General features: G+C 39.2%; 1 protein-coding gene across 1 annotated transcript; it reads left to right on the plus strand.

The window, feature by feature from the left end:
• The first annotated feature begins 5,535 nt into the window (after positions 1 to 5,535).
• Positions 5,536 to 18,798, plus strand: LOC122996618 (cytochrome P450 26B1). Its single transcript, XM_044372191.1, has 7 exons — positions 5,536 to 5,783; positions 6,713 to 7,068; positions 8,983 to 9,207; positions 10,777 to 11,052; positions 11,578 to 11,739; positions 12,895 to 13,311; positions 15,736 to 18,798. The coding sequence occupies exons 2-7, from the start codon at positions 6,862 to 6,864 to the stop codon at positions 16,078 to 16,080; spliced, it is 1,632 nt and encodes a 543-aa protein (XP_044228126.1). The 5' UTR covers positions 5,536 to 5,783; positions 6,713 to 6,861; the 3' UTR covers positions 16,081 to 18,798.
• The last annotated feature ends 6,948 nt before the right edge of the window (positions 18,799 to 25,746 follow it).

A 25,746-nucleotide genomic window follows, 5' to 3' on the forward strand; every position in this document is an offset into this window, starting at 1 on the left:
CTAATCACACCTGCAACATGTTCTACTTGATACGTTCCAGTTGCAAAAGTTTTGGTTCAGAGTGGATTTTTATGTGCTCTCAGCTCCCCTCTCATCAGTTAATCACCTGTCAGAGTTTCAGTTCAGAGTTTTAATCCTCTAAATGCTAAAACTGTGATGAAAACAGTCAACTGAACATCTGAGCCATGGATGGAAGATCAGTGAGTCTGCTTTAAAGCCAGGCTTAACTTATCAACTCTGAGCATCAGCCCTCAGGCCTGCACACACACACACACACACACACACACACACACACACACACACACACACACACACACACACACAAATATTGTAAGCAAAATGTCTGAAACTCTCACAACCAGCAAACAGAAACAACACAAATATACTCAGACAGCCGCAATCAACAAAGAATGAATAAAAACAGTTACAGCAGTCTTAAAAAATGTCGGATAATAAAACTTTAAAATCTCTAAGAGAAATGAAAGACTGTAGTTTGTAGTACTTTAAACCAGTTCTGTCAACTTTAGAGCGTACATAGTTACTAGATCGTGTTTCTATAGTTATTAGATTTAAATGAGAGAAGAGATGTGAGCTAGCTAGTCTGTCAGGAAGTTCATCCAACCTGGTGAGACAGGGAACAGTGATGAGTAAAGCGTAATGCACGAGATAAACAGGGTTTAACTGCTGATGTGATGACAGTATAGAATATCTCCGACATGAAGGTCGACTGTACAGTAGTATTACAGTTTGAAAAAGACCTGATGTGTTCAGTGTTTCTGATTTGAAGTCAAATGAATCAAATCAGATGTATTTTGGTTCACAATCACCTCCAGAGTGTCTGAAACCAGAGATGTGATCTGAAGAATAAACTGTTGTGGATGCAGCGACCCAGAGGGGGGAAGATCTCAGTTACAGAAGCTTTTAAAAGCTCAGGATTAGGATTAGCGGAATGACCCTTTAAGTGTCCTGAGAAGAGCTGCTCGGTGTGATGGGACAACAGGACAGGAAGTGCATCTTAACAGCTCTGTGTGTCCAGAGAGGACAAAGGACAGCACGCTCTTCTCATCACTGCAGACCAAACTCTCCGATCTTTTAGATATTCAGAACTTGCTTAATCAATCACACCAAACAACTTGCAAATGTTGGAGTTCCTTTGAACACACCAACAAACAGTTAAAACAGTCACTGCTCATAACTGTATGATCGTATACGTCTGACTTTGACAGTTTACCAAAAGACAACACTGGTTTCTTTAAACTATGAACACCATCGTTCCCTGACTTTGTACCTAAACCGACCAAACCTTCACCATAGAGTTACCAGATCAGAAAAGTCATATGAATCTGTTTGTAACAGTGATTTCAATGGTTTTGAACATCACTGATGAAGGATTTTGTCCTGCAAATGACGGTCGTCGCTGACAGATGATCTATCCTGTTCAAAAAAAAAAAAAAAAAGAAATGAGGAAACACTTCTTGGATTTGACAGTGATGTGATACTAAACAGATGCTCTTGATGCAGGCAGGCAGCGAGTGACTTCCCAAAAAAAGTTAGGGCACGTTACTTTTTTATGGTAGAAAAGTTAAAAAGCTTTTTTTTAAGTGGCTACATAGTAAAAACTAAACCAAAGCGTGTCGACAGCACAGCGGTCTACCTCAGTGTTGAAAAGTGTTTTGACCTTTGTGGTGAATTTATGTCCCTTTTCCCTGCTTTTGTGGACATTGATTGATCGACTTTGATCGATAAATTAAAATACAATCCACAGAATGTGCATACAGAACTAAAATTCATCAGTCACATGACTTATTACCATTGCAGTCCTGAAGTTTAGGCAGGAACAGAGAGTGACATGTATAATGCTACTTATATCCCATTTTTACACAAATACAACCAATAAAAACATCAAAAATTATACAGTTGACGACTTATATTGTTGTTTAAGTTGGAGGATGTGTTGCTCAGTCAGTCTCAGTCTTGATTATATTTGTTATTTGTAAAGATTTTACTGTTACTAAAATCCAAGATGGCAGTTATGGGGTATGTGTATATATGTATGTACAGTATGTGTATGTATATATCTCTATATGTCATCATTTTATTATTGTTTTATTGGCTGTAACTTTAATTTTTAACACCAGTGTAGCTTTTGTAATTTTTATTCTATCTGTACCTGTTGTTGCCGCCCTTTTTAGTTTTTTCTATTATTTATTTATCTATTTGCTCCCCTTTTTTTCTGAGGATAGCCTGGATGTCTTTGATGGAAATAATAAAAATCATTATTGGACAAAAAAATCTCCCCGCTCAAAGTGATCTGACAGCTTCTCTCTGTCTGAAAACCTCCCTGCTGCTGTTATTAATGATCAGACAGACAGGCGGGAACGCTTCTTTTATCTCAAAGGGGAAGAAGGGAGGATGGAGGAGGGAAAGTAGAGGAGGACAGAAAACAAGACAGATGGAAAGATAGTAAAAGGTGTTGTGGAGTTCAGAGTTGAGCTGATTGTTAGTCAGAAAACTCAGCAGCCACAGTGAAGTGAAGTGGATCATATGAAGGTTTTATATCTTCATTTAGTACTTTTATGAATGAATGAGAGTCACTTGTGATGTATCATACACATCCTGCCGACGACACACATTTATAACAACATAATAACCACAATAGTTTTGTTTTTTGTTTATTTTTCTGGGACGAGGATTATTGAATGGTTTTTATTTTTTGTTGTTATTTTGCTAAAGATCCCTTCCAGACATGTATTCAAACAAATAAGTTCTGATACACAAATTTGTTTTCAGTTTTTGGACTTTTTCTCTAATCTTTGATTTTTGCTGAAATATTGGATCATTTGAACATTTATTGAAATGAAAGCATGTGAGAAGTTTAGAGGGAAAAATCACTATTTGGTGGAGCTGTTAACAACTCATAGACATGTGAAATGTGACCCCGACTACACACTGCTTTTTGTAAGACGTCAAAAGACAAAAAGGTTGGAAACCACTGGTTTCATCTTTAACAATGTGTTGTATTTTAAAAGCTTGTTATATTATCCATTGTGTCAAATCTTCATCTGAAAAGTAACTAAAGCTGTCAAATAAATGTAGTGGAGTAGAAAGTACAATATTTCCCTCTGAAATGTAGAAAGTAGCATCACATGGAAATACTCAAGTAAAGTACCTCATAATTGTACTTAAGTACAGTACTTGAGTAAATGTACTTAGTTACTTTCCACCACTGCATGTTGAAATAAATAAATGCTCTGGGTCAAACTGACCAGATTTAAACATCTACATTAACAACGCTATTAGACCCATATTTTTATTATATTTTGTAAAGGCAAATCCACTTATACTCACTGTAGATATGATTTCGTAATAATCACTGACACTAAATAACTTTATTCAGCTATTAGCTGCTTAATTACCCTGAAAACCTCTCAGAGAGTTAAATAAACTATTGATGGATTTTGTTTAATTGGTTCAACTGAAACAGAGAATGTGAGATCAGTGCCAAATAGTCCATCATCTAAAGCCAATTACATGCAGCTTAATTAAAGGAGATTATTATTGTTATTTTCTAAACATTATTGTGCTTTAATAAATAAAATAAAAAAATTTAAAAAACAAAGTTGGAAATGTTTTTAGTAAAAGTTAATCCCCAAATTCAAATAATTTTTCCATCAATTAGCTTTACACACATGAACAAAAACAGGCCCTCAAATTAAATCTGTGATTAAAAATTAAGCTTATAATATCTGAAAGAACAGATTATCTGTAAATAATAATAATAATAATAATAATCATTATTATAGTAAAATTAGATTTCCTTCCATCTCTAGAACAGAGTGTCTTTATGAATGACGTGATTCAGACTCTGCTCACTTCTTCTAAGGTGTGAGAGCTGATATGAAAGACATTTTTTCTGATATTAGTTTTGATGTGTGATGTATGTTTTTTTTGGGGGGGGGGGGATTCCCCCTCAGCTCATATTAAATGTCAGCTGCAGATTTACGGCGCTGTGAATATGGAGCTTTTTAATTAAAAGTTCACACGTGAGGAACAGAAGAAGCGCGAATGATTTAACCCGTTTGTTTCTTTTTTTATTTATTTATGAATGTTTCATGAACTTTTTCATAATCAAACATGGTGCAAAAGTAACAAACATAACATACAACAGCAGGCTGATATTTTTACGAGCGTTGTTGAGTCACTTCTGCTTCTTAGACAAAGAAAATATTTTCCAAACCGATCTGGAGTTTGATTAAAAGTATTTAAATGTGTAATTTAAAGAGCAGCGCTTCACATTTGGACGCTTTTAGAAGAGAAAACACAATCTGCTTCATTTCCTGCCTCTTTTTTTTTTTCAAGTTGTGCGTCATCTCTTTTGTAGAGTTTTCTACTGAAACACAGACTGAGGCCAAATGTGATCGAAAGATATTCAGGTGTTTTGTGTTTTGTTCAGGCTGAATTCACACAGTAATAACAATGTTAATTGAAGGTGTAAAAACCAACAGTGTGACCTTGTTTCCGTCAGTCCGCTCGGTCGGAGCTCTTTCACCTCCTCACATCGGTTTAGATAAAAACCAACCAACAAACACATTCTCCAATCAACACCAGTCCCTCACTGATAACAGCTCAGTGTTTGGTCATTTTACAAATCTCAGCTTTAATTAGCCTGAAAATTACACAACAAACATGAAACCCAAAGTATGTTAATTCACTAGTTTGTCTGCAAATGCTGCTAACAAATAGTGCTGCAAATATTTAGAAAATTACGCATCAATTCATCTTCATTTTGTTGTTTTTAAAGTGCATCCAAAACTATTTTACGCACAGACTGACTCTTACAATTTGCTGCGTGAATCTGCGTCTCTGGACGCAGGTTTGGGTGCAATAATTCTTCTCATCTGGATTAGGCCTATTCCGCGTTAAAATATAATCCCCCCCTCCGCCCCCCCCCACTTCTCTGGAAGCCACAGGGGGACAAAACTGTGTCGCTGAAGTCTCAAGAAGGCATTAAAAGAGTTTGCCTGCACCTACAGACTCTGAGACTTTAGTTTTGGTTAGTTCTCTAACGATATATGTCGTAATAATTGCAACACATTTTCAAAATTTGTTGCTGGAAATCTGTCTAATTTGATTCAGATAAATAAATAAATAAATAAAGTTGCTATTTTTGAAATCCTGATCTGAACGCAGAACTGTGTTTTTCCTGCGTTATTTCTTCTTGTATCCGTCGCTTCCTAAACTTACAGCCCGCCTGCAGACCGTCGGGATGCGGTGAAATGAAGCAGCTGCTGAGCTCCAACCTGAAATACTGAAGTTGCTCTCAAACCTGCGCCAAACTCTGAACGGCTCCCAGCTGATTGGCTGCCCGCAAGTCTCCTCTATCCGCTGCCATCTGATCCTCTCTGTCTCTCCCTCTCTCTCTCTCTCCCTCACACACACACACACACACTGTCTCTCTCTCTCTCTCTCTCTCTCTCTCTCTCTCTCTCTCTCTCTCTCTCTCTCTCTGAGAGCGCACCGCCGCGTCTCCGCTCTGATCTCCAAACCTTTTCCTTTTTTTAATCCTCTCTGCGGTCCGCGCGGTGAATGAACGAGCCTCTTTAACATATGCACACCAACGTCATCCGCTGAAGGTGGATCATGCCGCGCAGCCTTTTCTATAAAACCCCCTGCAGCCCGCTCACTGTGGAGGAATAGTCACCGGTTTGGCAAAGAAGGCGAGAAAGAAACTTTCCGTAAAACCAAACGGATTTATCTCAACACTGAGGAGGTGCTGCTTGGAGGTAAGTCTGGTGTTTGTCGGAAACTTCTCTATTATGTTATCATACTGGAAAAAATGATGAAATGACTAATTATTTCAACTTTTTGCGCTCATCCTGCTCGTGTCCAAGTCGCTTCCTCACATCTCACCTCTAGTTTACTTTGCAGCCAGTTAATACGCTCCATACTGTAGCCTACTGTATTCAAATCCCTCTTTCCTCTTCTGTTTTTAACCTGATTTATTGCCATTGCTCTATAAACCTCGGGCCGCCCGGGGGGTGGCTGAGCCCCCTGAACTGTACCTATAAAGGCGCATAACCTAATAGACAAGCCGGCGCATGTAAACCTGTAAAACTATTTGGAATAGTTGACAGCTACTCCTCATCCTGAAGGAGCTGCGGCAGCGGAATGAAGGGGAGTTTCCTCAGGAGCACGTTTTTCATGTAGTTCATCCACAGTCAAATATGAGTCTGTGCAGGCGCATCCATCCGGTCTGATCTCGGTTCTATTTGCTTTGCAGGCGCGTCTGTCTACCAAAATTATTGAAAATGTATTTTTTTAATAAATGCAGGCTAAAAGAGATAAATTATGTTATTTGTTTTCATTCAAAACTACAAAAATGTGATGATTTTCTCTGATTTGGGGCAAATAAAGGAAATAAAGCGAAAGAAGAATTATAATACAATAATTCCAGATGTGAACACATATCAACCCGGTGCATTATCACTGCATATTTCTGGCTGAATCAGGTAGCTGGTGTCCAGTCTGTATGATTACTGTTATTATTATAGTCTAACTGGCTGTAATAACAGCTTATAACGACCATCAGCCATTGGCTGTCTCCAGAGAGTTCAGAAAGAGTTTAGTTTCTCTCTTTATCTGATTTTTTTTTTCTGGTGCAGCTGAGGGTGAACCAGACTGAACTAACACGCCTTTATTTTTATTTGGACAGAGTTTACAGAGGAGAAGAAGAAAAAGAAGAGGAAAGAAGGGGAGAAACTGGACGGAGGAGAAGATTTACGCACAGAGTTTTGAACTAGACAGACGCGCTTTTACGCACGGACACAGGTGGATGCTGGGTAGCGGACCGGCTCGGAGGAGATGTTCTCCCTGGCCCAGTTCGGGGTGCTGTCGGCCCTGGCCACCGCGCTCACCTCGGTGCTGTCCGCGCTCCTGCTGCTGGCGCTGACCCAACAGCTGTGGAGCCTCCGCTGGAGCCTGACCCGGGACAAAGACAGCAGCCTGCCGCTGCCGAATGGCTCCATGGGCTGGCCGCTGGTCGGAGAGACCTTCCACTGGTTGTTCCAGGTGAGTGAGTGAGAGAGAGAGAGAGAGAGAGAGAGAGAGAGAGAGAGAGAGAGAGAGAGAGAGAGAGAGAGAGAGAGAGAGAGAGATGGCACGTCTGGGCTGCTGAAGTTTTAGATTTTTACAAGCGTTCCAAACTACAGGTTAGTCTCCTGCGCGTTTGTGTGTGTTTGAATGTGTATAGTTCCTTATTTATCACTTATCCGATCCGCATTGCCTGACTTTAAGCTCAAAACAGATAAACATCGGTGTACAGTGACGAGCTGCGGAATGTTTTAATGATCAGATTATTGATGATGTATCTGGGAGCGCGCGGGAGGCTCTGAAAGGCCCCGCAGATTCTTGTGCAGGCTGAGTTCTGTTGTTAATGAGACATGTGCGGACTTGATGCTCGGTGCGTAATTCCTTCTTGCGGAGCAAAAACAGACGTTTTCTGTTCAATTCTTCCACCTCTCCCTCCTTCCCCCACCTCTCTGTCTGTCTGTCTGTCTCTCCAACAGCGAGGAATGCACCCTTTTCTCTCTCCATCCCTCCATCCCTCCATCCCCTCCACACTGGGCGTTAGTCAGAGCGCCTCGTTGCAGCACACGTGATGTGTGTGGCTCCTGTTTTTTCCCTCCTCTTTCTGATTTTTCACCTTCTTCTTAATTCTGTCCCCAATGTTCCATCTCATCTCAGTTTAGTTCTAAATACATTTGCATTGCTAAAGCAGAGGAAGTAATAGGTAAAGGAAAACAAAGAGACAAAAAGTAGCTATTCTAAATGGCCAGAAGTATGTGGACACGCTTTGCACCCACATGTACTTTTTAAAGTCACATTTAGAAAACCTATCTGCTGCTGCTTCACCCACTACTATTCTGGGAAGTCTTCCACCAGATATTGGAACCTGGCTGCAGGGATTTGCTCCCATTTTGAGGGCCAACACTGATGTTGAGTGATCAGGTCTCGTTCCAAAGGTGTCGGATGGGATTGAGGTCAAGTTCTTCCAAACCAAACTGGGAAAAGCATTTATTTATCAAGCTTATCTTTGTGCACATTGTCATGTTGAAACAGGAAAGAGTTAAAAACAAACTGTTGACGTAAACATGGAAGAAATATTGTTTTACCTTCATTGGAACTAAATGGCAAAGACCAGAAGTATGTAAACATGCGATATGTTTATATAATGAAGAGTTTATGTGTATACAATTTGAGCTGCAACAATTAGTCGATCAATAGACTATTTTGATACTCAGTTAAGTTCATATTAGTCTTTCAACAAACACACCAAACAGTTGATGACTCCAAGCTCTCAAATGTGAGAAATTGCAGCTTTTCTTGGTTTTACATTCGCATTAATTGAATATTTTGGGGTTTGAACTGTTGGTCGGACGAAACAAGACATTTAATGATGTCACTTTGTGCTTTAGGATACTGTGATGAGCATTTTTCACTCTTTTCTGATGTTCTATAGACAAAAGAATTCATCGAGAAAAATCATTGGCAGATTTGTCAATAATGACAATAGTCTACAGTTGCAGCCCAAACTACAATTATTTGAAAACTATCAAACATGTTTCTAAAAGAGTTTGTGATATCACATTAAAATTAATATAGAAACAAATGAATAAAATGTTACAATTCATAGTATTTATTAACACCAAAGTCGGAAAGTATAAAGTCACTGGATACAAAGACACCTGATTAAAAAAGCTTCCATGCAGGAAAGAAATGCTGCAGAATCTTGTGAATTTGTCATTTTTAGTAAAAGAAAATGTTCAAAATTTATTATCTTGATCCAGATCTGCCTCTGAACACAAAATAAACATCAATCAACCATAAAATATCTTACTCATTCAGTGTAATTCAAGTAAGTACAGAAGTTTGTCCAATTACAACTTAATTGATTTGTTGTAAAATTTTCTCTTCATACTCCAGGGCTCCAACTTCCACATCTCACGCAGAGAGCGTCATGGCAACGTGTTTAAGACCCACCTGCTGGGGAAGCCTGTCATCCGGGTCACAGGTGCTGAAAACATCCGCAAGATCCTGCTGGGCGAGCACAGCCTGGTGTGCACCCAGTGGCCCCAGAGCACCCGCATCATCCTGGGGCCCAACACCCTGGTCAACTCCATCGGAGACCTGCACAAGAGGAAGAGAAAAGTAAGAAGGGAGGGAATAAATGAGATGCACAGAGCTAGTACTGGCAGGGTTAAATTATCAGACTTATTTCAATATTTTTATTTTCATATTGAAATGAAGTACAGCTGCAACGATTAGTCGATTAATTGCCAACTATCACATGAATTGTCAACTATTTTGAGTCATTTTAAAAAAAAAAAAAGAAGTCCAAATTCTCTGATTCCAGCTTCTTAAATGTGAATATTTTATGGTTTCTTTAGTCCTCTATAACAGTAAACTGAATATGTTTGTGTTGTGGACAAAACAAGACATTTGAGGACATCGTCTTCGGCTTTGGGACACATTGATCAACATTTTTCTCCATTTTCTGACATTTTATGGACCAAACAACTCATTGTTTAATCAAGAAAATAATCAACAGATTAATCGATAAAAAATAACTGTTAGTTGCAGCCAAAGTATAAACTGTAACTGTATCACCATAAGTTCATTAAATATACTGTGATATGTTTATATAATGAAGAGTTTAAAGAACTGAATGAAGAGAATCCTTACTTCCACACAGAAAATCAAATCTTGCATAAAGCATTGATGTGTTGTTCTATCATCGGCAGAGCAGATGGTCACACTGAGCCTGATTGCATCCTGCTACACAACACAAAAGCCACAGACTCTGAACAACAACCCACATTAGCTTTCCTGCTAAAGTCTCCTTCTTATCTAACTTACAAACATGAACACACGCCTTGTCTTGCAGCTTAGCTTGTTGAACGAGCCACCAAATTAAATTTTCACCAAGGAAAAGTGCACCGCTAACATCAGTTAGCAGGCTAGATAGCTAATTAGCTGCTCAGAGGCAGCACATTAAACAACATGTAAACATACCTGCAAATGTCACTTGAGATCAGTTAGATGCTGGTTTGGTCGTTGTTCTTCAAAATCCCTGTTAGCAACACACTGTCTGTAGCTACAGCAGTTTGTTTACTTTGTCTCCGTTCATACAGTGTAACACTGGTAGCCTGCCAGCTGCTGTCAATCAAACACAGACACCGACCCACTCCCCTCCAGCCCTTAAATAATAAAAAACTATTAACAATACATTTAAAAACATGTTTACATAATTTTTGACGGAAAAGGGATAACAAAATGTGATTTCAGTTGGACTTTAAGCAATTCACCATACAAACCAAAACTGGAATATTTGTAACCATTGGCCATAACATAAACCTAAACTGTAGTTAAATTATAGAAGGAGATTCCCAAAATTTTATTACATGGGGAGACCCACTTCATATTTATCCTACCCAATCCTCTCTTATCAATATCCTTAATCTCTTCCACAATCAGTCACATCTCCCATCTTATTCAAACCTATGCCGTGCTTACACTGTGTCCTACTGTAATATCCCCTCCACCCTGTCCTGTCTTATCTCCTGTATCTTCTACATCTTTCCTTTACCTCTATCCAGTTGTACCCTACCCCACCCTGTCCTCCTCTTTAGTGAGTATTTACTGAAAGGTGTTGACAGCCATGTACCAGGTAATAACTTTTTATGACTCCTCTGTCTTTGTTTCCTTAACCCTTTCAAGATCCTGGCCAAAGTGTTTAGCCGGGGGGCTCTGGAGTCCTACCTGCCCCGGCTGCAGGACGTGGTCAAGTCTGAAATTGCCAAGTGGTGCTCGGAGCCCGGTGCAATCGACGTTTACAGCGCCGCCAAGTCCCTGACGTTCCGCATTGCTGTCAGGGTCCTGCTGGGTCTGCGGCTGGAGGAGGAGCGGATAGTTTACCTGGCCCAGATCTTCGAGCAGCTGATGAACAACCTGTTCTCGCTGCCCATAGACGCTCCGCTCAGCGGGCTACGCAAGGTGAGAGAGCATGAGGACGATGTTTATTCACCTGCAGGCACTTACCATGCTTTTATCTGCTGACCAGCACCAAGAGATATCTGACTTGTCCAGCATGTCAGGATCAGAGCAATTAATTTGATAATCGAATAATCATTTTAGTCAAATTTTTAAGCAAAAATGCAAAACATTTGCTTGTTGCAGCTTCTCAAGTTTGAGGATTTTAGACTTTTCTTTATTAGACATGGTAGTAAACTGAAGTTGCTTTAATTTTGGACTGTTGATTGGACAAAACAAGACATTTGAAGACGTCTCCATGAGCTCTATGAACTTACAACAGACATTTTGGTCCTCTCTTACTCTTTTACCTCACTGTCACACACCTTGTGCTATAGGAATCAAAAGACAAACTATTACCTAATTAGAGATGTCTGTTGATTTCCACTTACATGTTTTCAAAGAGAAAGTGTAAAATTAAGTTTAAAACATATAATAAATCCACAAAAGCTTAATTACACTCTGAATTACTTTTACTTTTCTGCACAGGGGATAAAAGCCAGAGAGATATTACACGCCAATATGGAGAAAATCATTGAGGAAAAAATGGAGCGGCAGCAGTCGGAGGAGGAGGAATATCACGACGCCTTCGATAACATGCTGTCCAGTGCCAAAGAGCACGGCCAGGAGCTCAGCATCCAGGAGCTCAAGGTACGAGAACCAAGCTAACAGTTTGTCAAAAATTCAGGAAAGTTGGTGCCAGTCTAAGATCTTGAAAGTTATTTTTTTCAGCCCAGAGCAGAGCAGCACCAGAAGGATAGGGTGTGGGTATAGGTCTGTGGGATAGGGTAGGATATGTATGTTCTTGAAAGGCAAAACCCAGGGCAAAAAAAGTCAGCCAATCACTGGCTGCTGTTGTAAAGCTTAATTACTGTGAGCGCAAGGCAATAACTAAAGGCAACTCAGATGAACATATTAGCATTTTGATCAACTCAGCTTCTCTCATCTGACAGAAGCTTCAAAGACATTGAGGACATGAATCAAACGGAAACTGTAAAAGTGACGGGGACTAAAGAAGGATATTGAATCTGCAGTGGATATTAAGCCCTTACAGACTGCACAACATTCAGATATAAACATGCAAGACTTCAGGTTGAGTTCTGACTAAAATTCAAGTTCAGTTGTGGCCTCATGTTAAACCTACAGCATTAGTCAGACTCAGTGTGAGTCCCGGAGCCGGGAGAGCAGCAGGTGAGCCAACTGTCAATCACAGCTGTCGATCAACGCCCACATGGCAAACATCAAAGCTACTATAAGTCTTCAAATCTTATTAACAGAGCAATAATTTCCAAAATGACCACCAGCACACTTATTAGAGGGAATGAGATCATAATGACTTGTTGAAAAAAAGATTGACTCAGTATTTCTAGAGAGAAGTTGCAGCTTTTTGAATGGGAGTCAGTTGGAGCATCTAGCGGCTGTCGCTTGCTCCCAACACACAAGTCTGTCAGATCGGATGATTATCAGGTTGTCTGATCCCATATAAACATGGCATAAAAGTATTTAGAGGTCTATGATTTCTTTGGAGGTTTGATGTTTAGACATAGTGGCTCTATGACTCAGTGAACACACTGAAACTAAGTTACACAAAGGTGAAAAGAAACCCACAACGTGCTTCAATAGTTTTCATCACGTCTGGTAAACAGTATTTCCTGCACCAGATGGTTCTGTAACAGTAGTAGCACACAGAAATTTTTGGAGTCATCATAATCTTCTGCCTAGTGAAAGTGAATTTTAAGTACATTTCAAACCAGTAAAAAGAAGAAGAAATTAAATCAATCCATCTATCCACTTCCCTCCCTGCAGGAAACAGCGGTGGAGTTGATCTTCGCCGCTCACTCCACCACAGCCAGCGCCTCCACCTCACTGGTGCTGCAGCTTCTTCGCCACCCAGCAGTGGTGGAGAAGGCCAGAGTTGAGCTGGAGGCCGAGGGTCTCGGCTATGAGCCCCACGGCAGCAACAGCCCGTCTGGTGTCGCCACGCAGAAAGAGGAGGACGCTGCCGACACAGAGACCACCTGCCTGCTGAACGGAGGATGTCACAATCACCACAATCACAGTGACGAGGATGGTTTCCCACGATCCCAGTCTCATGTACCATACCTGAGCCTGGACAAGCTGACTCAGCTCCGCTACATAGACTGTGTTGTCAAAGAGGTGCTCCGCTTTCTGCCACCGGTCTCCGGTGGTTATCGGACAGCCCTGCAGACGTTTGAATTAGATGTAAGTACGAGTCTCTGGCAGTAGACTTTTGTGGGCACTTTTTGTTGTTTGGTTTTTTTTTCTGGGATGAATGGACAGAGGACGTAACATATTTCCTTTAGCTGCAAAGGAATTTATATCTACAGTAAGTTTCTTTCTAGAGTAATTTGGCACAAACATTCAACAACCATAGATCTATTAGAGACCTACTACAAGACCAATTTGTACATTAACACTGAAGCAACAAAGCAATTCAAACAACAGAATCTTTTTTTTTTTCTGGAAAAAACCTAAACTACATGACCCAAAGACAAAGTAAAAAGACTTGTATTGTAGTCTACATGTCATTGGCAGACAGCGTGTTGTTGGCAGTGGTATTAAATGTACTATGTGGTATTACTAAGAATAAGAACATTTGCAGGTACATTTATATGCTGTTTAAACCTGCTATCAAATGCAACAAGTCCCAGCTTATCTTGGAGCTGTCAAAAGGCATTGTGGGAAATGTAGGAATCTGTAAACAAAGCCACGTTCCTGCACATGCTCAGTGGCGTCTGCCGTACAAGGAACCTCTCTCCTGAGGTTTACTATCTTATCTCTGTTATTAGTCTTTGGAGCTGTTTCTAGAAAAAACTCTTCATAATGAAGGAACATGTCACCCAGGGCAGCAGTGTGACTCATTGACGTGTTTTTTATAGTTTTTGAATAACAACGGAGGTCTACGGCACAGAGGAATGAGATATATCAGGCTTTGGATACACACACAATACTTATTAGTAGAGCAGTTCATTCTTGGTTTGGATCCAAACATGATATTTGTTGACAATAAGAAAAATATAGAAAATAGCTGCTTTATCCTTTAAAGTCTATATGTTTTGTTGAACGTCTTGCTGCGTATTAATGGCATTCACATACAGAGTTGCGTGACCTTTGCTGAGAAACTGTCCTGTCATGACCCCTCCCTGCCCTCAGTGTGCTCCCAATTTACTGTCTTTATTGCGAAAGGCTTTGTGAAATTTAAAACGACTGCAGAGGGAATTCCCAGAATACTATTATAGTGCATATGATGCCATTTCTGCACCTCTTTCTCAGAATATAAAGACTCTATAGCTGAGAAGTAATTGCAGCCTTGAAAAAGTAATTGTGCCTCTTCGCTCAAATACGTCTTCCTAAAGCCTAAACAAGGAAATCCCAAATCTGCAGAAATGATTGAGATGAGGGTTAAAAAGATGTTTGGATTAATTGCATGACATCAGTGACTGAATATGTGAAGCTGAAAACCACAAAAGAAAAAGTTCTCAAGTAATAACAATGCGGCTCTTAAAGTAAGTTTATTTATCACTTCACTCTGTCTTTAGAAATTCTAGTGGTGGGAGAAGTATTCAGATCTTTTACTGCAGTAAAAGTACCAATACAACAATGTAAATATGCTCTGTTACAAGTAAAAGTCCTGCGTGAAAAATCCTACTACAGTAAAAATACATAAATATTATGAGCTTGATGTAGTAGGTGAGGGGTCATGAGATGATTAATGGGAGAGGAAAGAAGAAAAAACAAAGTTCTGATACACAAATCTGTTTTCAGTTTTTGGACTTTTTCTCTAATCTTTGATTTTTGCTGAAATATTGGATCATTTGAACATTTATTGAAATGAAAGCATATGAGAAGTTTAGAGGGAAAAATCACTATTTGGTGGAGCTGTTAACAACTCATAGACATGTGAAATGTGACCCCGACTACACACTGCTTTTTGTAAGACGTCAAAAGCCAAAAAGGTTGGAAACCACTGGTTTCATCTTTAACAATGTGTTGTATTTTAAAAGCTTGTTATATTATCCATTGTGTCAAATCTTCATCTGAAAAGTAACTAAAGCTGTCAAATAAATGTAGTGGAGTAGAAAGTACAATATTTTCCTCTGAAATGTAGAAAGTAGCATCACATGGAAATACTCAAGTAAAGTACAAGTACCTCTAAACTGTACTTCAGTACAGTATTTGAGTAAATGTACTTAGTTACTTTCCACCACTGCATGTTGAAATAAAATAGCATCCATAATGTAAAGTAAAGTACGAGTACCTCAACATTGTACTTGAGTAAATGTACTTAGTTTCCACCACTGAGAAATTCTGCTGATATTATTCTTCATGTTATCTCTAATTCTAGAAATCCACACATTTTTATATTTCTATTTTTTTCTGTGCTATCGTAGATTCATTTGTTTATTGACATTAATTTATTTTTCCAGGGACAGAAAGAGTTTTAGAACTCTTTCATGTGTCATCATACAATTTCACTGCATGAAGAAATAGAGTAAAGCCTTTTTTAAATTTAAGAGTTTGTACAGATACCGAAAGAACTAAAAACTCAAAAATGCACCAGACTATAAAAAATAAAGGCATTCTTGTCTTTATTAATATTTATTGATTTCTGTCCTCATCTCTCAGGGCTACCAGATCCCCAAAGGCTGGAGTGTCATGTACAGCATCAGGGACACCCACGAGACAGCTGCAGTCTTCCAGAGTCCGGAGCTGTTCAACCCGGACCGCTTCGGCCCGGACCAGGAGGAGAGCCGGTCGTCTCGGTTCAGCTATGTGCCGTTCGGCGGCGGCGTGCGGAGCTGCGTGGGGAAAGAACTGGCACAGATCATCCTAAAGACTCTGGCCGTGGAAGTGATCGGGACGTGCAGATGGACCCTGGCCACAGAGAACTTTCCCAAGATGCAGACGGTGCCCATAGTGCACCCGGTGAACGGGCTACACGTGCATTTCACTTACAAATACCCGCTTTAGAACTTAACTCACCCAAGAGACAATTTAACCTTCAATCTGCTTCTGGAAAACTCTCCAAGACCAAGAGAGGTGACGCAAACACCTCGCCGGTCCTGACAGTCCAGTTCAGTCCTCTGATGTGTCGTTTCTGCAGACATGAAGAGGTTTACATTGCTGGTTTGGAGCACTTCATCACCTCAGTGGTCTGGTCCAAACCTAAGGAACCAGTTTCTGTACTCTCAAGTGCTGAAAGACAAACTTTTGTCACCTTTCACTATCTTTTACATTCATTTTAAAGTTATTAATGTATCGAGGTGCAGTGCACATCAATAATAATAACACATTTAATTTGTACCGCACTTTTCATTCATAGTGAAACTCAAAGTGCTACAGTATTAATAACATAGAACACACAACACAAAGAAAATAGTAATAAGAATAAAGATGGAAAAGCCTTCTTGAATAGAAAGGTTTTTAGATAGACTAGGTGAGATAAGTCATCTCTGGAGGAGTCTTTAATCACCTGCAACACATCTAAATAACAGGTGATGAAGTCTTTCCAAAATAAAATCACCAGGTCATCACCAACTGCTCGGAGTGCAGGGTCAAACATGCAATGAGCACCATACGGTTGGGACCACTTTGCTCTTACAGATGATAAAATCCAGTCAGCTTTTTGGTGCTTTTATCTTTTGTACTTGTCAGTATCTTTGACATTGATGTATATCAGTAAGGACATATCCAAGAGCTGCGTATGTTTGCTATGCTGAATGAGCAAGTCATGAGTTTCACTTTTCACATTTGCAAAAATTTTGAGATTCACAGCCAAATTTTCTAAAAACTCAAAAATTCAATTAATGCAGATGCAAATAACCACAATTTCTACTGACATACCATGGTTGTGTTCAGTCTTTAGCTGCCTCTATTGGCATCTTATGACTCTGACTTGCCTTTCTGAACTGCTGCTAAGCAACACACCGAACCCGTACCAGCTCTATGGAGAAACAAACAAACAAGCAAACAAAAAAAGCTGTAAAAGTTTCTTATTCAATCTACAAAATGTGACAGTGGCTGATCACTCTTTTAAGAGCCATGTTGGATGCAGGAGAGACGCGACGTGTCTCCATCTCTAAAACAAACCAAACAAACCAGGTTTACTGATGGAACTTGCACTTGATTTTGACGCATTAATCTCACAACCTGGAGCTCGCTGAACATCACGGTCAAACACTTTCAAAATGTTCTGTTTTCTTTAAAACAAACAAACAAAAAAACAACAACATGAATGTGATATATATCCTTAACAGTGCTATTATGTGTGTATCAAATGAAGTAGCGTTATGAATAAGCTGTATTTAAAATGCAGATGTATCATTTCTGTTGTATTTTACTCTGTCTGTAACAATATTTGCTGTAACTATGAATAGATAGAGACACTAACCTGTAATCTAAAGGCCTGTCCATAAAACCTTGTTCCACTGCTAGAACATAGAAAACTTTCGTTGTTTAGAGCAGCATACTTTTGCGATTATTGAGAGTAAAGTTATTATTATTATTATTATTATTATTATTATTATTATTATTATTATTATTATTAATGTTATTATTAATTCTAGGACTGTTTCTGTGTTCTTGAAGCCTAATAGACGCGCTGTGAAATACAAAACGGATGGATTCATGGAAGGAGATAGCACTTTCTCTGCTTTAAGGAGTCTGTATATATTTGTCCTGTTTGTGAGTGCATTATCAGATGTAGCTGCTGTACAGTTTATGTAAAGAGTAAATTAGATGATGATAAACATAAGCAGTTTTTTGTTGTTTTGATCATGTCTGTGGCAGTTAAGTTTATTATCATAGATTCTTTTATGTGGTATTTAAAATATATTACATAAAAGACTACTGATGAAAAACAATATTATAGGATACAAAAATGAGTTGGTTATAAAGTCAAGCACTGCAACCTACAGAAAGTAATATAATCTACATATAGCAAAAACAATCCTCATACAGTATTTATTTCCCTTTGTCTTTAAAAGATCGCATACTGATGTTATTTCAACTCAAATGTCAGTTTGAAGGAAATTTCACTCCTTAAGATTCATGTCAGCACATAAAGAGGCTGTTTTACTGCTAAAAGTTGAGTTTGTCACTGAGTTTAGGTGAGTTTATCAGTTCAAATAAACTTTAAACTCTGACTTAAACTCGGATTTACCTGAGTTCAAACATTTTTTTGCACCCTGATGAGTCCTCTTTAATCAGGTTTAAAGTGAAATAGCTGGATACCGTAGTTATGTGTGTTCAATTACAAAATCCTTATAAAATGCAAAAAAAACCCACATTATATAACCCTGTTAGAGTGTACTGCTGAGTAAAGTGAGAGTCTGCTTTAGTGTTATAGAGTTATTGTAATGATTTCCTCAATGTTCCTCAACACAGAAACCTCAAAACTAATTTAACCGTACAGTAAGTTTACGGTGCCTCAACAGTAAGTCAACAGTAAAATAATTAAATGTCAAAGTGAAAGCAGATCTCTCTATTTTAAAAAAAAAAAAAAAAAACACTTGTTTGCACCCCCTCCAAGTCAGTATCTAGTAGATGCACCTTTAGCAGTGTGTGAGCATAGGTCTCTATCAGCTTCATCTGCACATCTGGATACTAAGATTCTTCATGTTTCTTTGAAAAACACTCCAGCTGTCAGAATAGCTACAAAGTCCAGCCACAAATACTCAATTTGACTGAGATCTGCATAAATACTTGTTTATGCATACTTGTTTGCATAAATACTTATGCAAACAAGTGTTTTGTATTTTATATTTGTAATAAATTCACTTTGGCATTAAAGCAGATTTTTCTGTTGATTAGTGTGATTAATGTAAAACACAGATACTGTCAGGGAGGGTGAATACTTTTTATCTGCACTGGAAGTTATGGCGAGCCTCAGATGATATTCCTTTTGAGAGGAAGCCAGTAGGATGTGTGAGTGAGAGGTTTAGCAAATTCAAAATGCTTCATTATTACATTATTGCCAAATTCATCCAAAACTGGCCCAGAATCTGAAAGAGAAGTGTAATCTTTAGGTACATCAGAATTTTAAGCTCTGCAATTGGATGATTCTTGCTGAAATGCACTGTGGGAGTTGTAGTTGATTCCTTCTCTCTCAGTTTTTTTGTCCACAGGCTCGAACTTTTGACTTTTTTTAATCAAAGAATCAGATATTACAGCTAACACTGCTGTTTATCGATGTGATGTGGTTTTATATATTTGTACAGACCCTTGGCTGCAGACCGACTGCTGACCCACCGCTACCGTTATAATTATTAGTCACATTTCTATTATTATTGTTGTTATTGTTATTATTGTTGTTGCTGTGCTTCTCTGTGTCTCTCTCCCCCTCCCTCCCTCTCTCTCAACCCAACCGGTCCAGGCAGATGGCCGCCCACCTAGAACCCGGTTCCGCTTGAGGTTTCTTCCTGTTAAATGGGAGTTTTTCCTTGCTGCTGTCGCCAAGTGCTGCTCATGGGGGAATGTTGGGTCTCTGTAAATAAAAGACTACAGTCTAGACTTGCTCTATGTGAGAAGTTCCCTGAGATAACTTCCGTTGTGATTTGGCGTTATATAAATAAAACTGAATTGAATATCATGACCTCATTACAGATAAGACCGACACTGAGGTCACCAATGAGGTCAGCGCTGAGTTCACCAGGCATCTCCACCCTCCACCTGACCGCCTTCGTTGACAGGCAGAGATTGGGGTGAAGCTATGTGGCAGAAAATTAATGGGACACAAACAGCCTGGCCTAATTATGTCCGCTGCAGGGCCCCGTAACTCTGCCAAAGTCGTTTATCTGATGGACGCTCAGTCACTGTGAACTTGGCGACGTTTTGAAGCAGAGTTCATTGCGGTGCCACCGGCCGTGCAGGTCAGCGACCGGTCAGCTGATGGGAGGGTGCATGGGAACCAGCGAGGGGACACGACACAACAACACAATACTACACAACGTAACCGTCAGTGCTGTGCATTATACAACTGAAATGACAATGAAACAAAGTCTAACAGACTCTTTGGCTCCCACTATAGGCTGGACTGAGTTTTCCACCTGTGATTTAACATACAGTAAAGTGAAGCTGTGTCCCAAATCAACAGTACATGTGAACTCTAATGAGTCTGTTGTGTGTTCACACAGGAAACATGACATCAGTAAGCAGAAGTCTGACTGATTTTTTTATTGTTCTGTTGAAGAGTAATATTGTCCCACATGGTGATGAAACAGCTGCAGAAAGACCATTTTAAATATCTGGAAAAACCTTTTGATCCTTCTATATAACGTTTAATTGTCTGTGGCATTGCAACCTCAACACTCAGCTCCACATTCCACCTGACACAAGAGCCACAAGGCTGCAGGTGCATTAAGCATCACAGCAGATTTATTAAGAGAGAGAGAGAGTCTGAGAAGGATGGAGAGATAGAGAGAGAGCATAATTAGATGAGTAATGTCGGAAGAAGAGGGTGAAGTGATTTTTGAAGATGGAGAGGGATTCTGCTGGCTGAATTGAGTTTGGCAACTAACTCAATTCAGTCCACTAACGAGGGAGTTTGGATTGAGATTTCTTGCCTCTCAGTGACAGTAGGACTAGTCATTGTTTGCAGATTGTAGTTCAGGTAGGAGGGTGCTGTGCTAGTGGCCGCTCTGTAGGCGAGCATTAGTGACTTGAACTGCAGCAACAGAGAGCCAGTGCACAGTAATGAACAGTGGACAGACATGAGCTGTTTTTTTGGCAGTTTGAAGCTGCATTTTGGATCATCTGCAGAGGTTTTACTGTCCAGCTGGCAGCCAAGTCAAGGCAAGAGATGATAACTGCCTGTACAAGGAGCTGGGTGACATATTCAGTCAGATAATACCTGATCTTTCTGATGTTACATAGTGTGAAGCGACATGACAGATGCAATATGCTCAGTGAAAGTTTTAAGAACTTATCCTTTAAAAACAATTAGACAAGGCAATTGATCAGTGCTTGCTCTTCCAATCCCTTTTATATGATGTCTCTCTTCCTCAACAAAGTCACCATGAAGAAAAGCAATGTGAGCTCACATTTAAAAATACAAGACTTTATGACTGCATGCATCTTGTAATTGGCAACCTGCTTCGTTAACTGCTCCCAGTGACAAGTATATAAAACCACATCACATTTAAATAGTGGTGGAAAGTAACTAAGTACATTTACTCAAGTACAGTACTTTAGTACAGTTTTGAGGTACTTGTACTTTACTTGAGTATTTCCATGTGATGCTACTTTCTACATTTCAGAGGGAAATATTGTACTTTCTACTCCACTACATTCATTTGACAGCTTTAGTTACTTTTCAGATGAAGATTTGACACAATGGATAATATAACAAGCTTTTAAAATACAACACATTGTTAAAGATGAAACCAGTGGTTTCCAACCTTTTTGGCTTTTGACGTCTTACAAAAAGCAGTGTGTGTAGTCGGGGTCACATTTCACATGTCTATGAGTTGTTAACAGCACCACCAAATAGTGATTTTTCCCTCTAAACTTCTCACATGCTTTCATTTCAATAAATGTTCAAATGATCCAATATTTCAGCAAAAATCAAAGATTAGAGAAAAAGTCCAAAAACTGAAAACAGATTTGTGTATCAGAACTTTGTTTTTTCTTCTTTCCTCTCCCATTAATCATCTCACCACCCCTCAGATTTATCTGCTGACCCTTTGGAGGGGCCCGACCCCTAGGTTGGGAACCACTGGACTAAACTAGCTAACTGTATATAAAGTAGTGTAAACTAGCTCCACCTCCAGCAGCTACAACAGTAACATGCTGCTCTAACACTGATGCTTCACTATTAATAATCTAATGATGTCATATATAATAATATAACAGTCAGAGGGACCAAACCACTACTTTTACTGCAATACTTTAAGTACATCAAGCTCATAATACTTATGTACTTTTACTGCAATACTTCCACCGTTGCATTTAAGCACCACATACAGACAGTTAGGTTAATTGGTGACTCTAAATTGCCCGTAGGTGTGAATGTGAGTGTGAACGGTTGTCTGTCTCTATACTCTGTGTCAGCCCTATTATTGAGTGGTGACCTGTCCAGGTGTATCTCACCTCTTGCCTAATGTCAGCTGAGACTGGTTCCTGCTCCCCTGCAACCCCCTAGAGGATAAGCAGTAAAGAAAATGGAGGGATGGATGCATACAAACAGTTAAATCTGACGGAATGAATCAAACCCATCTGTCACATTAGCTCTTAGCAGCTAATTGGGGTTTTATTTTGCCCAGAGAGAGAGAGAGAGAGGCTGCAGAGAGGGCAGATCTGGGGTCAACATGGGGTCACAGATAAGAGGGGCGTCCTGAGATTACAGTGATGAGGCCACGTTGAAAGTGTCCTTTCATCTTCCGGTTCAAAAAGACTTTTCCTGTCTTTGTGAAGGCAGATTTCATTCACGTGACAAATTTAGATCAAACTGGTTGACGTAACTCCAACTGAAATCCATTAACAATGCTGCATTTACTGAGGAAAGAGTAGAATAGAACATTCAAAAACATTCATTCATTCATTCATTGTCACTTTGCATTTCTTGGCATTAGTTTCGGTCTTTTTTAAATGAATGATGGGCACAAGAGAGAAGAGGAAAGAAAACATTTTGAAACAGACTGTAATTCATGATGTGTATCTGATACGTCTCTTTATCCGTCCCATAAAATCTATTTTTTCTTCCCCTCTGAGCTATAAAAATCTTTCCACTTTCTGCAGAAGGTTAACCTCCCTGCCTCGTCGCCCTCCTCCTCCTCCTCTTATTTGTGTTTTCTGGTTCAAAGGCAGTTCTCTGGCACGATAAGGGACACCGATTTGAGAAATGAGGGGGAAAACGGGGTCAGATGGTGACTTGGATAAAGCGCTCGGTGGCCAACATCAGCTCTTCAGCCAGCCAGTCAGCGTGTGTGAGTCCAGATATTTTACCTCCAGCTCATGTTTTCTTTAAGTTTATTTTCATCGCTGCTGCTGTAACAGGAAAAACCACAACGCTGCAATCTTGGTGTTTTTTTTCTTTTTCGTACTTGTAATTGAAAGTTTACATTGCTGTTTATGTGCTGAGTCAGTTTCTAGGACTTTCGGGGCTTCATTGTGTGACTTCAGGAATAAAAATGGACAGAAGTAAGATTTTGGCAGTATCACCAGGAATTCATCCATCCTCACAGAGCCTGATATGTACGCGGTCTTTGTTTTATTGGCTATAAATGGTCCGTCCCATGTAACCAATACTTAGCTGGTCACTGTACATTGGAATATGTTATTTCTGTCTGTTTTAGATCAAATTTAGCACAAGGCCAACATCCATTTTAGCCGACAACTTGCAGAAACCAGACAGTTTTATAGAATTTCAAGTTTTATGTGCATGTACTAGTTTATCACCCCTTAAATAATTATTTGACTCTGTCATGCTGGGATCAGACTACACAGTATCAAAGAGACAATGGTGTGTAATGTGTCAAAGTGTAAGAGAAGTGATTCTATAGAGATGTGTATATAATTGATTGAGGTTACGGCAGAAATTTAAGGCACCATCATCATCTAATCTGACACAGTAGCCACCTCAAAACAAACCAAAAACAAATCCTTTCAACTTTAATTTGTCCAGACGTGAAAATGTTAGATAGCATCAGATTATGGATGCTGTCTATACACTGTGAGTGTCATTCGGTTAGCTGCAACCTTTTGGTGTGTTCTCCCCAAAATTATGTTTAAAGAAAAGTCTGGTTGATATTTGAACTTGAAATCCATCTGGAGACATACAGTAAGACTACAAAACTTTAAAGCTGTCTAAAATAATATGTCTACCTCGGTCAAAAGTAATGACTGCGGCCATATTTATCACAGAAAAGGGAATCACTCCATATTATCAGATTGACACATTTTTACTTTTACCTACTTAAACAAGGAGTAAAAGCATTTTATGAAGTTTCTTAATTTAGGAAATGAATCCTTGTGTAACACTTAGCTGTAACTGTCATCATTAGGGCTGGGTATCATTTAAAAAATGACGACACCAGCACCAATACCAATACGCTTAAAGTGATACCGATAACAATAGAGTACTTCATTTAATACCTTTTTTTCCTGCTTCATTCGATACCCATCATGTGAATGGAAACATTCACTTGCACAAAATGCCACCACTCTTCTCCATCCAAATGATTTTTACATGAATACATTTTGAAAGTGTTCAAATTATTGAAATATTTATTAAATGTCTGTACAAAACTGTACAATGAAGTATTATCACCACAGACTGTATTAGTTGTAGCTGCTGTGGTAGTCAGCCAATCACATGTCGCATTAAATTGAAGAATGCTTGCGGTGATTGGCTGCAAGCAAAACCATACAATAGTCATTTTTTTTCTAGATCTGGGTACAAAAAGGATGGAATGCAAGTATCGTTTGACTGGAGAAGTTCCGATACTACTTGGTATTGGGTTATTTCAGTCCTGATATTCAGCCCTAGTGACACTTTATTGTAAAAGCTTTGCAACAGTGACAATTCTAGATAAAATAAATTATAGAGGGCAGTTAGAAAATATAAAAATTAATTTATTTACATAGCAGAAATATCTTTCTTCTGTATTCCTATCTTGTTAATTGCCTTGTAGACCCTCAGATTTATGTAGCGACTCCAACCTCCATGTTGGGAACTGTTGCTCTAATGTAAATGACATAAACAACCAGTGGAGACTGGCAGCATCCAAGGTTGTAATCAAGGATCCAGCTGTATCCATTAATGTTTCACAGGTGCTTGGACACAAAATAGAAACCTTAAATTGAAAAAAAAATGGCCTCACACTTCCCAAATGTTCCTTCATTTCATGTGGACAACAGGCCAGAAATTGGTCAAAAATGATCAGCCACATGAAACGTATTCAGTGTTTGGGCATTTCTCTTTTTTTGGATCAACTGTAAGCAACAAAGTTTTTTGATAATTTTCCTGTTTTAGTTTTTTTCTGTGTTATTGTGGTGAGCTGTGAGGTGTAGGGTTTTGTTTGTGTGTTTGTTTTTTTGTTTTTTACAGTGACTGCCAGTCAATTGGTCATCAGTGCAGCAAAGTGTTTCTCCAAGAACCAGGTTTACTGGGGAAAAAAAGCAGCTCGCACTGTATCACCTCGGTATTTGGTTGTTCTGCTTTCATTGTTCTGTGTCATCAGTCAAATGTCTAAACTTAAACCACAATATGAGAAATATCAGAAGTGACACCTGAGTGAATCTGGAGGACTCCACCAAAAGAAATCTTGTTTTGTTTTTGTTCTTGTTTTAATGTACCCTTAATCACAAAATATGTAAATTTTACAGTTTGCCATACAGCTCCTCAGACATCGCCTGCACTTGACCTCCTCACCTCTCGTGTCGCTTGTGTTCTGGTTGAGAACAAAAGATACACATCAATAATGATTCCTCTAAATGGCTGTTCCAGGTCATTGGGAGAGCACTTAATTATTATAATGAGGTAAAAGAGTGGTCTTTAGAGAAAAATTAACCAACTGGCCCGGGCCAGCGGTGTGTTACAGCCATCAGATCACAAGCAAAGTCAGCTCAGGTTTATTTATAACAAGCTTTCGAGAAACAACATTTATGCTGCTCCGTATACTTGGAATCATTTGCAAA

The sequence above is a fragment of the Thunnus albacares genome, chromosome 14, assembly GCF_914725855.1.
Source record: "Thunnus albacares chromosome 14, fThuAlb1.1, whole genome shotgun sequence".
NCBI lineage: Eukaryota > Metazoa > Chordata > Actinopteri > Scombriformes > Scombridae > Thunnus > Thunnus albacares.